This window comes from Ascaphus truei, chromosome 3 (assembly GCF_040206685.1).
Source record: "Ascaphus truei isolate aAscTru1 chromosome 3, aAscTru1.hap1, whole genome shotgun sequence".
NCBI classification, from domain to species: domain Eukaryota; kingdom Metazoa; phylum Chordata; class Amphibia; order Anura; family Ascaphidae; genus Ascaphus; species Ascaphus truei.
Window position 1 is genome coordinate 353,439,105 of NC_134485.1, and position 13,545 is coordinate 353,452,649.

A 13,545-nucleotide genomic window follows, 5' to 3' on the forward strand; every position below is an offset into this window, starting at 1 on the left:
TACCCCAATTCACATATTTATTTAAATCAGGAACTGTACCAGTACTTTTTGGAAGGGACTTCAAACATGTTATCACATCTAGAACTGGCAGTCTGTCAGCAATGCACCATTCTCTTTATTCACCACTTCTTGTGTAACGCGTTGCTAGATTGTCCAGGAGGATGACCATGTTAATAGCGAACTCGGAGTCAACTCCAGAAACAGCAAAAGGCACTTAATCCTGGGAATGCGATCACAAGCCCTAAACCCATGCTAGACCAGTTTTTTTTCCCATGGATACAGAACAGGAAAAACAGGGCTGTTTTATTACTTAAAACACACACGATTTGTGGGGGGGGGGGGAGGGGGTTGGGGGGGAGAAGGGAGGGAGGGAAACCGCATTGAGAACAGCATGACGTGAAACCACTTTAAACTTGGTCAAGATTTCAGTTCCATTCACATGGAGCTTACATTTTCCCATACAGGAGGAAGACGATTTCAGAGAATAATGAAGAGGGGCTGTTAGGATACCATTGAAATATTCAGTATTAACCTGCACACAGTTAAATTGACTCACAAGTTACATCTTAAAAATATATTGTTTTGTGGCAGGGAAAGCCAGTGACACAGCCCACTTTTGTGTGTTTGTGTAAAAGTGGGGTTATCGGAAGGCAAAAACCAGTTTGGGAAAATGGAGCAATTGAAACCTGGAGTCACAACTCTGAGTGGAAATAAGCAAAAGCCCTTTTAATGCAACTTAAAAGGGATTCCTCCAGTGAAGGCGAAAGTAATAAGGTGTGGCCAGGGAGAGATTCCAAATGTCTGTGCAAGTTTACTTAAAAAAAAAAAAAAAAATCTAGTGTATCTGATATTTACAAGAATTACAAATAGATCTTTGTAAGATTTGCAATCAGACAAATTAAATGACGCTAAACAATCCACGAATGTCAGGTTGTAAAGGTCAGAAATCTGTGTCTCTCAAAATTGGCATAAACACATTAATAATAATCTCTTTGCCTGTGGCAAACACACCCAAACGCGATTAGGGCGTGTCACAATATACTAGGAATTACAAGGTTAAAGTTGAGAATGTTTTTATACATCGGAATTTTTTAATTCAAAACAAAACCCTTTTTCTCTCCCCAAGCCTTTTGCATAAGACATATGAATTTAGAATTCAGCCAAGGAAGTGTCAATGCTGATACAAATTCTCAAATTGTCAACTCAGGACCCTTTGTGGAAAGCTTAAAATATGTGATGTATATTAGAAATGATTTTGTTTTTTTGCCATTATTTTTCTGAAACTATATATTATACTGTATGTTTCTTATAACATTCTTTTTTTCCCTGTAAACTAAGCACTGTACCACTTTTGTATATTAATCTAAAATGTAATGTGGTGTCTTTGGGCCCTAATTGAACTTTGCATGCTTTGAAGAGAACTGCATTTTTCCGACACATTTTGCTACAATAGATGTGTGTTAATGATATATTTGTCTTGATAAATGGGAATCAAGGACAACTAGCGATAAGACTTCTTTATACTTGGGTGGTGGAAGCAATTTAAAGGTTATATTGGTGATGGATTGAGGGGAGCTTTTCCTCATCTGCAAGGTCCTTAAAATAAATAAAATTGGTGAACATGGTAGCTATGTGTATTAACCCGTCACATATACAAGTTACATATACAAGTTACATGCTTATAAGGGTGCCGCCATTTGTGACAGGAGCATTTATTATCAGATTTGTATGGCATCAACATGTACCCCAGCGCAGTACAATCTAGGAGGGGAGGTGGGGAGTGGAGAGGCCAGGAACAGTGAATGCAAGTTTCTTAGCAAAGGTTTGGCTATCAACATCAGGAGTGAGTAAGCGGTTCTAGCAAGAAAGTGAGACGTCAGGAGAGTGAGTCTCCTTGAAAAAGTGTGGTTTTAAGGAACCTTCAAAAGCATATATGGTAGGAGAGTCCAATTAAGAGTAGTTGGTGAGGTAAATGAGCTTGGTAGCATTTAGAATTGACTGGAGGAGACAGACACCAACTAAAAGAAGATTGCAGTAGTTCATCATTTCCCGACTGTGTTTTTAATAATGTTGGTGCATTGTTGTGATGGACGTATTTTTGCAATATTGCAGATTTTGAAAGGCTAATTTGGCAGGGAACTAGATTTGCAGGATGGAGAGATGAGTAGAGGACACCTACACCTCTAGCGTGGGACTATAAAGAAGTGTGGCCGTAAATGGCAGAAGGAAGTAGGACGATAGCTGGAAGGGGAGGTAGAACAACAGAGGTTTCTTCAGTATGGGTGGACGAAGCTTGCTTGAAGGCTGAAGGAAATTAGACTTTATTCAGAGGTTGAATAGATGTTGGTGTAGGAATAATTGCTGTGTAGAGTGAGCATAAGAGATAGAAGGGGATAGGATCAAAAAAGTGCAGGTCGTAGAGGGAGCGAGAGGAGAAGACTGTAGACTTCCTCCTCCATAACGGCGTTTGCAGGAGTTTTGGAAATGATTTCATGTAGATGAAGCGAAACAAAGTGCCAAGTCGTGTTGAACAGGACACTCTGTAAAGTGGTAAGCGAGGTCTTGAGCCGTAAGTGAAGTAGTGGGAACTGGCACAGGAGGCAAAGGAGAGACCTGATATTGGGCTGTGTCAATGTGTGGTACCAACCTAGAGTCAATTGTTTGTCATAACTACCTACAGTGCGGTCTCAATTAAAAAGCTTAGACATTTACAAAAAATAAACTCCACAAAGATTCTTGGATTCAATTTAAGATTTAAAGGAAACAAATTACAGCATTGGTGAGATTCATCTGCCAAATCAAGGACAAAGTATTGAATGGGTAGCTTTTGGACCATGCATGGTATTTTAAAGACAAAACTACCAGATCTCTTAAAGCAGCAAACCATGAAAACATTTTTTAGTAAATCAGTTCTGTAGTATTAGATCAGGGACTTTTTTTTTTTTTATTCAACTCTTAATATAATTTTTAATGCATCTTAATATACTGGTCATTCTTTGATTTCTATAGCAGGTTTAATCCACCTCCCCAGCAGTACAAGATCTTCATGATTTTCCTGTTTGTGATCATTTGTTGCCAATATTCCCAGGAGTTTGAGCTGAAAACTAACAATAGATAATGTTACCGTAGTAATGTCCAGATACATAGTAGCTGCTGAGTTATACTGACTGAAGGATTGATTGGAACTGGAATGCAGCCATTTAGTTTGGCACTCAAGCAGGATTTTTACAGATTTACAACAGGAGCACTAAACGATTGCCAGGTTAGATAAGAATGTAGAATTACACGTGGTCACATGCTTTATATATACAAATCAGAAAAGGGGAATGTATGTGACGGTAGGGGTGGCCGGCCTTCATAAAGGTGAAGCCCGGCTGGCAGCCCCTAAAAACAGTGTGTAATGGGGCTATTTGTGTCAGTTTTTGGGATCAGTAAAATGTGTTGTGTACCCTTGTGACCATGTTCCCTTAAACTGTCCCCTGTGGGAATATAAGCTAGGGATGTCCTGTGTGGTTAGGGTCCCTCATAGGAAATAGCTGCAGGACCAGAACTTTGGGAACAGGAGTTAAAGAGTGGATGTTGGGGGGCAAATGGGGTTAAAAACTGTGTAAGGGGTTGCGGACCGGTTATACCGGGATTGTACTGTAATTGTACCCACAAATAGTTTATGATTTGTGGGTACTTATCTGTAGATAAAGACTATGTTGTAGAGTGTTAATGCAACGCTATATAATATCTTTGCCCTGCCAATAAGTTCTACAATCGGGTTTTAAAACACAGTGCAAGAGCCCGTTTTAAAACGAAGTTGTAGAGTCCAAGTTTTAGAGCGCAAGTTCTCAATGTATTTAGATAGGTATCCATTACTATGCAGACAGCACCAGTAATGTAATTAGCCAGGGGGCCTGCATGGCAATGGAGGATCAAAAGGGACGGATGGGCTAGGTGTCAGGACATATGGCAGGCGGGGAAGATCGGAGGAACAGGTTTGCTGATGGGCTCAGTAGATGAGATCGTTTGTTGTAGAGACTCTGTGGAGCCTACCCAGCGGGTGTTAATTGGCTGGCCAGGGAAAGCCGTTGTCGAGACGGAGCTCGTAGGCACAATTTCCATTGGCCAGTTCACATTTCCCGCCTTGCCGGCAACCTGAGCCCAAGCACGCTCCCTCCTTTGGCTATTTCGTAGAATCCTTTGGCTATTGCGTAGAATCCCAGACTGATTGGTTGCCAGACCCTCTTCCATGTTGAACATAGGACAGCGAGATCTATGTAAGGGGACTGGCCGATCAGAGATCCAGGAGCATCCTAGGGCTTGATCTGGTGAAGCGATGGCGGGCTTTTAAAAAAAGTGCTTTGCTCCGAATAGCAAAGCACTTGGCACGGAGTTGCCGGAGAAGCCTGGCAGAGCTGAGAACAGTCCTGTAATTCGCGGCCAAGTTCTCCGAGTGCGCCCAAGTTCTGAGAACGTGGCCAAGTTCCCACTAAGGTTCTAGCTTGCTCCAGGCTTCCTCCAGCGACGCGACCGGCGGGAGCTCGGCATAAGCGGAGGGAGCAAGTTCGTGTGTCCAAGTTCTCTGGACCATGTTCTGAGAATTGGACAGAGATGAAACCAGCAGGGAGAGCGCGGTGGCTCTCTGAAAAAAGAGAACCGTGTGTTCCTGGACGTGGAGCGGAAAGGGTAAGCCTACCTGAAGCAGGGGCTCTTCACCTAGTTGAGGCTAGTGACTCTCCCCAGACGGTATGTATTTACTGCAATTCTTGTATGTCTGTGGGCTTGCCCGAATAAACCCAATTCATTCAATAATGTTGTCCTGCCAAGTGAATTGATCCCGGAAGGTATAAAGGTGTTAAAAGTATTGGTCGCCCGCGACCATAGTATTGCTGCGTTAATATCTTGATACATCAGGATAGTGTCAGGCCGAGCTTTTGCATTTTCAGTTTTGCACCATTTAAAACAGGAAACAAAATTCAAACAAAAACCATAACACAGAGGAATAGTATATAGTATTTGATAGCAGCTTTTTATTGGTTACAAAACCTAAGCCCATATACAAAATTAGGAACACATTTTGATGCCTCTTTTGAAAGAATTTTAGTCTAAACAGAGTTAATAAAAAAAGAAAATGCATTTTTTTAAACACTGTTCTGAAAACGTAAAAGTGCAGCAATATTCTTTGTTTTTTGCAACTATCAAATGATGCAATCCCTGTCAAAACTTGATAAGGTCACAACTGGGAAAAGCTAACCAAACATTCCATTTGGCTAGTGCTTTAAAGTAGTCATGTACACTTTAAAGGCTTTGCAACGCCCCCACACACACAAAAAAATAATAAACGCGGATTCTCCGATGCAAATCCTGAACTCTCCAAAATACTTTGTTTAAATAGGAATTCAATTTTGTGGGGTACATCTGAAGACAACCTGCAGCACTGAAGAGAGAAAGCGAAATTCCTGTAGGGATTCATTTTTTTGGTAGCACAAACATCGAAAGTCAGTTTCCAAGTACCTTCGACACTAGAAGTGTTGCATGCAACATCTTCAGGAAAAAAAAAATATTAAATGTTACTTTAATGTAACATATTGTAATTGAGGCTTCATCTTACAATGTGACTGTATCAAGTTCCGACTTAAACGGTCTTTTCTTCAGTAAAACACCACACATTTTAGACTATATTGTGTGAATGGGATGCAGTTACGATATGAAGCGTCAACTCTAAACTCTGGGGGCGGAGGAAAGAAAAAAAGGCACAATGAACTTCAACTCAATTTTTTTTTATGTGCACAAGAGTTGAAAAAGTTTTGAGCCACCTTAAAGAGAAATTGATTCTAAAATTTATAAAACCTATAAATAAGAGGCCAAACCGCTATATTAAAACAGATTCTCTAGCAAGTAAAAATCTTGCAGTTTAAACATACGCTTGTATCCTTCTAGGGATACAAGACAAAACCCCCCTCTTTAAAGTGGCTCCCACCTTGGCAGATATATATTGTAATGAATGCACATCTGCTGTGTGTTGTTCATAAGTGAAGGGACTTGGGGGAAGGGAAGCTGATCCACAAAGCTTGGATGGCATCTGTTTTCATTCACAGTAAACACAACCCAAGTCTGATGACTAAACTAGTTTTGATTCCTCTATCCCTTCACATCACTTCATTGGGAATCACACGCAAGTAAACTGCGTCTTCGTGTCCGAGTCGCAAAACGTTCCTCGTCACTCAGGCAATTTGTAGCTCCCAACACAAATTTAAAAAAAAAGCATCTGGGTCATTCTGAGTTTCTGAAAGCAAAAAGCTGCTCAAATATAACACCATTTCACCATCTTACCAGATACTGAACTATTCCATTGGCAAGAACCTGATTAAAACGAGCGTTTAAATAATCATTGCTTCTTAAGCTTGCCAATATATGTGGTGGTTATTAAAAGATCACTGCACACTGATCACGGTAAAGCAAAACAGTATTGCGCCCTTACCCCACCTAGAACTTTTGCTGCCTGTTGGCCAGAAACACGTGGCGCTGTAATGCACTGCTGACCCTTTAAACAAACGTGATTAAATGAGCCCTATATTGTTTCTACCACTGAGACTTTTTTTAGGCTCGTTTATGAACTAAACTCCTGCATTTCTCAGGATAAAGCTTTTAGGATGTCTCTAAATAGTTCCTGGTTTGTTGCCAACCACGTTATCAAAAGCACTGGTTACATAGTATTAATTGTTTAAGACTAAATTACAGTAAACATGAAAGCTCCACAGTCTGACCCCAATAAAATCACCTATACTCACCTAAATAAAAACAAAACATACCATGTCCACTGAAAGTTGAAAGCAAGGTTCCTTTTCCCACCCCCCACAATATGTAATACGAGTTCTCTTTTCTTCAAATAATTTCATTTTTTTCCAGGGACTCTTGCTTTCAGCTTAAGATCAAGTTCATAACTGACAGTTTCTACAGCTCGGGGTAAACTCCATGCACGGCTTTTGGTTACTTCAAAACAGCAGGAAAACACAGGCTGAAGTGGTCAAATAGGGCTTGATGTTCAATTAAACACAAAGCATTTTGCTTTTATGAGTTCCAATTCACAATCCTGACGTGAGGTTTTTTTTAAGAAACAGCTAGAGACGGGAGTATAGTTCCTTCTCCTAAACATAATTTGTTTCAATAAATCACCAAGTTAAACCTTTATTATTCAGTTTCATGAATGAAATATTTTGGCTTGCATTTTTTTTCCCGTTAAATTTATAGTTCCACAAAATATGAAAATGTCCATGTAGGAAGATGGAGGCTCAGAGTAGACTGTACTACTGTTAAGTCTTCCAAAAATGTATGCATCATACAAAAGTCTTGATGTACAGTGCACCAGATTCAAGATGAACTACTTTTCCACAGTAAGCTGATATGCCACCACTATGAAATAATCTTAACAAAAAGGACGCAAGTTGTGGCAGTCAGCACATGGTGCCAAATGGAAAAGGCAAAAAAAAAAATAGTTTGTACTTTTAGAATAATAATAAAAAATAAAAAAAAACCGAGATCATGCATATGCAATTACAGTCCATGAGTGTGTGACATTTGGCTACTGCAAAGTGACAGATACGGGGTTTGCTTTAGAAGCATCAAAAACGAAGAAGCGTGTATCTTGAAGCCTTTGTGTCTTTCTTCAACTGGTGGACATCAGGTGGTGCTATATGTTGTGGGACAGAAAAGCTGCACTGCAACATACTTAAAAGTTAAATTCTTTTGTTTGAAGATTGGATGATGGTTCAAAATTGTAAGTACCTCCTTGGGTGGCTTCAGGAAGAAGGCTTTGATCATCATCGATCTGTTCACAAGGGGGAAACAAATAATAAAAACTTCAAAACATCTTCATCTACATTTACGGGGGGTGGCGGAATTACACACATGTGAAAATAATTCTAAATGTAACCTAAACTGTACAGAAGCGAATCTAACAGGGAAAAAGTCAGTTACATTTTACTTTGTGCAATCTGAATATGAAACTAGATCCTAATCAGGCCCTACAAAACGAGTCCTATGCAGGCAGAAATAGGTTTGCTGGAGAGACGGTGGACATTATAGGCTCCAATATACGTCAGAAAAGCAATTGCTACAATTTACAATTTTAAAGATCAATCTTGTCATCTTTATTTATTTTGGCATGTCTTTATTGTGAAGTTAGGATTATTTTTTTTTTTTTTTTTAACTATCCTGAAAACAATGCATTGAAAGGAGTGTTATAGGATTTGATTAAAAAAAGTTGATCCATAAAAAAAAAAAAAAAAAAAAAAAAAAAAGTACTTACATCATCACCAGAGAAATATTGATCTATGATTTCAAAGGCTAGTTTGTAAATTTCTTCATTCTCATGCTGTTGCAGGGCTTCAATTTTCTCCAAACCTAGGAGGAGAGTAGTCATAACTAAAAATATGAACCAAAATGAAAGCAACAACATTCAAAACAACATAGAACCTTCCTCTACGTGACATTTTCAAACCTATGGTGACTATTGCCATAGAATGCTATTCTTTACCGGAGCCTGCATTATTTGTATTAATTTTAAACTAAAATAAGAGCAGAGAAAAAACTTGGTCAAATATTTTATTTAATGTTAACCTTTACATTGTTCTCGTAGAGTAAATTTTGGTGTACTTGCCAATGTGCACAACACTAAACACTCGTACAACCTACAAATATCGGGGAGCGTTTGGGGGATCAGTAGTAGTTTAATGTCAGTGTAAAAGAGATTTTGGAAGCTCAATGCAAACCAGTCATGTGCTCACAGGTATGGCTATACTTAACCCACATTAAAGAGCCAAAAAAGTACAACAAGGTTAGCATTTGTATTTATTGTGCACTACGCTCTCCCGCTTTCAAAATTGCTCCAGATAAGAGGAATTGAAAGACAAGATGAACATTAAAAAGTGTACAGATTCAAGCATCTGTAGAGTGACCACATTTATTCATTTACCTAAAAATATGGTTGTCTGGTTCGTTACAGGTAAAACACCGGAATCTTCGTTTAGTCTATTTGAACTATCCAGTCTGAAGTTAACACCATTGTGTTTCAATGTACGCCAGTAGCACCACCCCGCATTGTCTTGTATCATCGATGCACAGCAGAGTACGCTTAACGTAATATAGATTTATAAAAAATAAATAAAAAGGAATCCTCACCCCCACATTCCTCTATGATTTCAGCAATTGTGCTAGCCTCATCACCAGCCATTATCAGAATGTTTTTTAAACCATCCAAAACCACCTGCACAACCTGCGAGTCCTTGACAGACAGCAGACTGCAAAAAGGTGGGATCACATTCTGCTGCACAAGGTATTCCACCTGCATAGACCAGAAAGAAAATGAACACACTAAAGACAAATATTTGCTTTTTTTTGTGCATATCAATGTAATCGCAACACGCTGTATGAACAATTGTGAACAAAATGTACTCATGCAATATATATCTTTACAAAAGCTGTTAAGACTCCATTTTGTGTGTGACCGTGCAGTGAACATCAAAGATCCAATCGCTCTCCCTGCCCTATTACATTTCCAATCAGACTTTAATTGCTCACTTCTAAGGCTGGTCCTGTCCACAGCTCTCATGTGATCAGAATGGAAGAGGACTTCTTCCATTCCTGACATCGGGGGAGGGGAGGAAAGTAAAGCATGGTCTCTATTGCACTACTGGTAACATAACAATTGAGCCAGAAGTTATGTGGCACTATGTTCATAAGGTCATTCATACCAGTGTTAAGAAAATATAATAATTATATATATATATATATATATATATATATATATATATATATATATATTTTTTTTTAAACAAAACAGTGGTGCCTAACATTAGGTTTATTTAGAATCAATTAAAAATGCTTAGCATTGTTGTGTAGGCACTTTAGTGGAAGTTAAACTTTGACACCCTAGACTGTGTACAACTAGGAATTTACCTGATCTTTTCTCCCACTTATCGTTAAATTGCTGATTGCCCATGCCGCTTCTTTTTGAGTTCCAAAGTCCCCCTGCAAGATAAAAATATATATAATGTCCATATATTAAAAAAGCAAGCTGTAGCATTTTATCTGCCGTTCGAAAGACTGCAAGTAAATGTGAACCCAGATCCTAAATGAAATAGTTTGCATTAGCCCTTTACTCACCTTAGCCAGTTGATGTATGATCATGGGGATTAGTCCGGCATCCATGACAGCTTGGACTTGTTGCTGATTCCCTGCTGTGATATTGGAAAGGAACCAAACTGCTTCCTAAAGGCATCAAAACATTAGCAGTGATAGAATGTACAGATCTGCAAAGACAAACTGACACCTGAAGAGATGAAAGCAAAAAGCAAATACTTGCAGAAAAGCATCACCTATGAAAATACATTTGGTAACGCAAACAGAGGGGGGTGACGGGGAGGGGTATATATTTACAGTGCGTGTAGATTTAGATAATCATGAATGAGTAGTTCAGAAAATTCCATTTGCACAGGAATGATACAAACCAGCAAAGGTTTAACTACTTTTCAATTCATAAGGTATTTGGTTAGTGACTGTACAATGCCAGCCAATCTCTGCAGGTTAGTCTGCGAGCACAAAGTACTGAGTGAATCATGTTTTTGTATTTTACAAATGTGCGTCTGCACAGACATTCAAAACATTCGGCAGGAAAAATTCATTTTAGATAAACGGTTTAGATCAGTGATTCCCAACAGGAAGTTTTCAGAAGGGGTCTTAAAAAAAAAAAAAAAATACTTAATGGGAGATCCAAGGCAGTGTAGAGGGTTCCTGAGCCAGTGTGGGGACAAAACACTTGGTAAGGCTCCAAACCAAACCGCACCTTGGCGTGACTGGTGTGGCTAGGCATTGCCGGGCGTGACTTTGGAAGCTCCGGCAGTAGTTAAACACTACCACCTATGCTGTCTGCAGACACCGAGGGGTAGTTTTAAACCTACTGTACGTGCTCATAGCATTGTAGTACCAGGGATCGGTCAAACAGTTGTGTTAGCAATGATCTACTGTATAGGCAAGATTAATTAGGAGATTGCGGAACAAATATTTTGTAGCAGGGGGTGTACCACCACACACTAGTACTGCTTATTTATTTGCTGCTTATTATTGGCACTTCTGACAACAACATTTGCTAGATGAAGACCAAAAACAATGATTTGTACCTTGTTTATCTTTTCTTTAGGATGTGTCAGCAAGTTTTGAAAATGAGCAAGAACATCACAGTTTAAGACCACTTGAGTCTGTTCATCTGTGCCAGTCACTATGTTCCCCACGGCTCTCAGAGCCGCAGTCTGGGGGGGGGGGGGGGGGGGGGGAGAAGACATAACAAAAACACAAGACAGATGACATTTTACGGTTTAGTATGAACACTATTTTCACAAAATTGTCATCAATGCAACTGAACCAACGTCTGCTATAAACTGCAGGAAAAAATAAGCCATGCTGTACAAGGGCTTTACGGAAGATCGAAAAGAGACTAGCATTCAAAGCAACATCATTTTCTACGAGGACAATTAGGATTGCCTAATATCCCAGGGAATATGTTGAACATTTATGTAGTTTGTTGCTCTAATATTTAAAGATTAAATTTCTGATTAGTTTTGATAAGAAACTTAAAATTTTAGACACAAAGTGTGAACATAAATAAATCACCCAACCTGGTACAATATTTAGAGGTCCATGCTCCAAACTTAATGTAGAGCTACAAATGTTGAATAACTTAAAATTACATCTCAGTATACATACTAAAACTGATTATTCAAATAAAACATCACCAAATATATTGATACTGCAGCTAAAATGGATATCAGTTCTCATTTAGAGAAAAACAAATCTTACCTGTACTTTAACTTCCTGGTGACTCAGGAGAGGTACTAAGAATGGCACAACTCCGGAATCAATCACCATCTGTATTTGCTCATTACCGCCATCAGTTAGGTAAGACAAAGCCCACACTGTATCCACAAGAATCTAAATACAAAATGAAATAAGCTTAAGACCAAACGGGGATTGTGAACAGGTCTGGAAGGTCTTTGGCCAGGTCCCCAGTGGCCGCTGCTGCGCACGCCACACACCAGAGCACAGCCCTCTATGGGCAGGCCCCAGTTGCCGTGTGTGGGTGCGCAAAGCACGATGACGCGTCCGCTGGCAGGGGAGACAAGAACTGTCTTTCCTTGTCGCGATGTAATCACATGGTCGGCAGGCAGACAATGGAAGGGCAGGTAGTGTAGACCAATGGGAGTGCAGGTAGTGGAGACCAATGGGAGTGCTGCTTTGAAGTCATGGCCGCGCCACCCCACGCATCCTATCGCGCCACCCAGTCAACGCACATTGCGGCTTTTTATCTGTGCGCGCGCCGCCGTGACCACTGGGGCCGTAGCTTTATGTAATTGCAACCTCTAGGAAGCTTAACATTGTTTTCTGCAAGCAGTGCAAACACAAGCAAGTTCTTTATCATTCGAATGCAGTACTACACCGTGTTTACTTACGTTAATATCTGTATGGTATATGAGAACACACAAAGCAGGCAAAATCTGCAACAAAAAAATTACATCTGTTTAGTGGCAATAAAACTTTAGCAGAAGGCGAGACTGCAGGTTTAATCTAAATTTGTTTGAAACTACCAAACTCAAAACAACTTACAAAACACGACACTACTGATATCTACGGTCAAAAGATCAAGTAATGTACTATTTTGTACAATAATGTCTCAAGGAAACATGTCAAAATGAGTATTGACACAGCTTTAAAAAATGTCTAGTCTATGTGAAAGCTAGAGGTTTCAGAAATATTTACACATTCATGATGTACCCTTTCTTTTGATGAGGTTAGGGAGACCTATACAAAATGTTCTGATCAGCAAGTCCGCTGTGACAGAGCAACATGAGTTTTTAGTTCCTTTACTTCCTGGTCCCAAGGCACTTTACACTTCATGCAAGTCAGGAGTGGCCAACTCCAGTCCAAGGGCCACCAAGGTCAAGTTTTAAGGATATCCCTGCTTCAGCACAGGTGCTCAGCCATTCTGAGTCATTCTGATTGAGCCACCTGTGCTGAAGCAGGGATATCCTTAAAACCTGACATGTTGGTGGCCCTTGAGGTCTGGAGTTTGCCACTCCTGAACTAAGTGAATTCGGTTTCAGAGGGGAGATGCTCAAAAGCAGCATTTTCATTCTCAACTGGGAACAGGAAGCAGGTAGCCGCTTACACAACCCAATGCTGTAAAAAGATATAAATGAACAACAAATCTAAAAATCAGGAAAAAAACAAAAAAACAACCACATTGTCAGCCACCATTCATCTTCCTGAAGTCACCCCCCAAAATACCTTGCATAGTCAGCGCTATGCAAAACAGTGTGTGAGAAGCTGAGCGGTGATCAACAGATATACAGTAGCACCAATTCAGTTCTACACACAACACTCATCACGACAAGTAATTAATCACAGGAAGAGTGAACTTTTTGAACTCTGTTCAGAAGCCAACACATTCAACCTGCAGTCAGCCTTGGAAGAAGCCATAGGTTACTTTATTTACTGCAAGTTAAT

General features: G+C 39.7%; 1 protein-coding gene across 1 annotated transcript in view; it reads right to left on the bottom strand.

Moving 5' to 3' along the window:
* Positions 1-4,991: 4,991 nt before the first annotated feature.
* KPNA3 (karyopherin subunit alpha 3) overlaps positions 4,992-13,545 on the bottom strand; it is a 108,122-nt gene continuing 99,568 nt past the window's right edge. Inside the window, exons 10-17 of the mRNA XM_075591950.1 lie at positions 12,492-12,536; positions 11,842-11,973; positions 11,166-11,294; positions 10,153-10,257; positions 9,946-10,017; positions 9,169-9,331; positions 8,297-8,391; positions 4,992-7,816 (exon numbers count right to left, since the gene is read on the bottom strand). Coding sequence (XP_075448065.1) covers positions 7,718-7,816; positions 8,297-8,391; positions 9,169-9,331; positions 9,946-10,017; positions 10,153-10,257; positions 11,166-11,294; positions 11,842-11,973; positions 12,492-12,536 — 840 coding nt within the window. The 3' untranslated portion in view covers positions 4,992-7,717. The remainder of the gene's footprint in view (positions 7,817-8,296; positions 8,392-9,168; positions 9,332-9,945; positions 10,018-10,152; positions 10,258-11,165; positions 11,295-11,841; positions 11,974-12,491; positions 12,537-13,545) is intronic.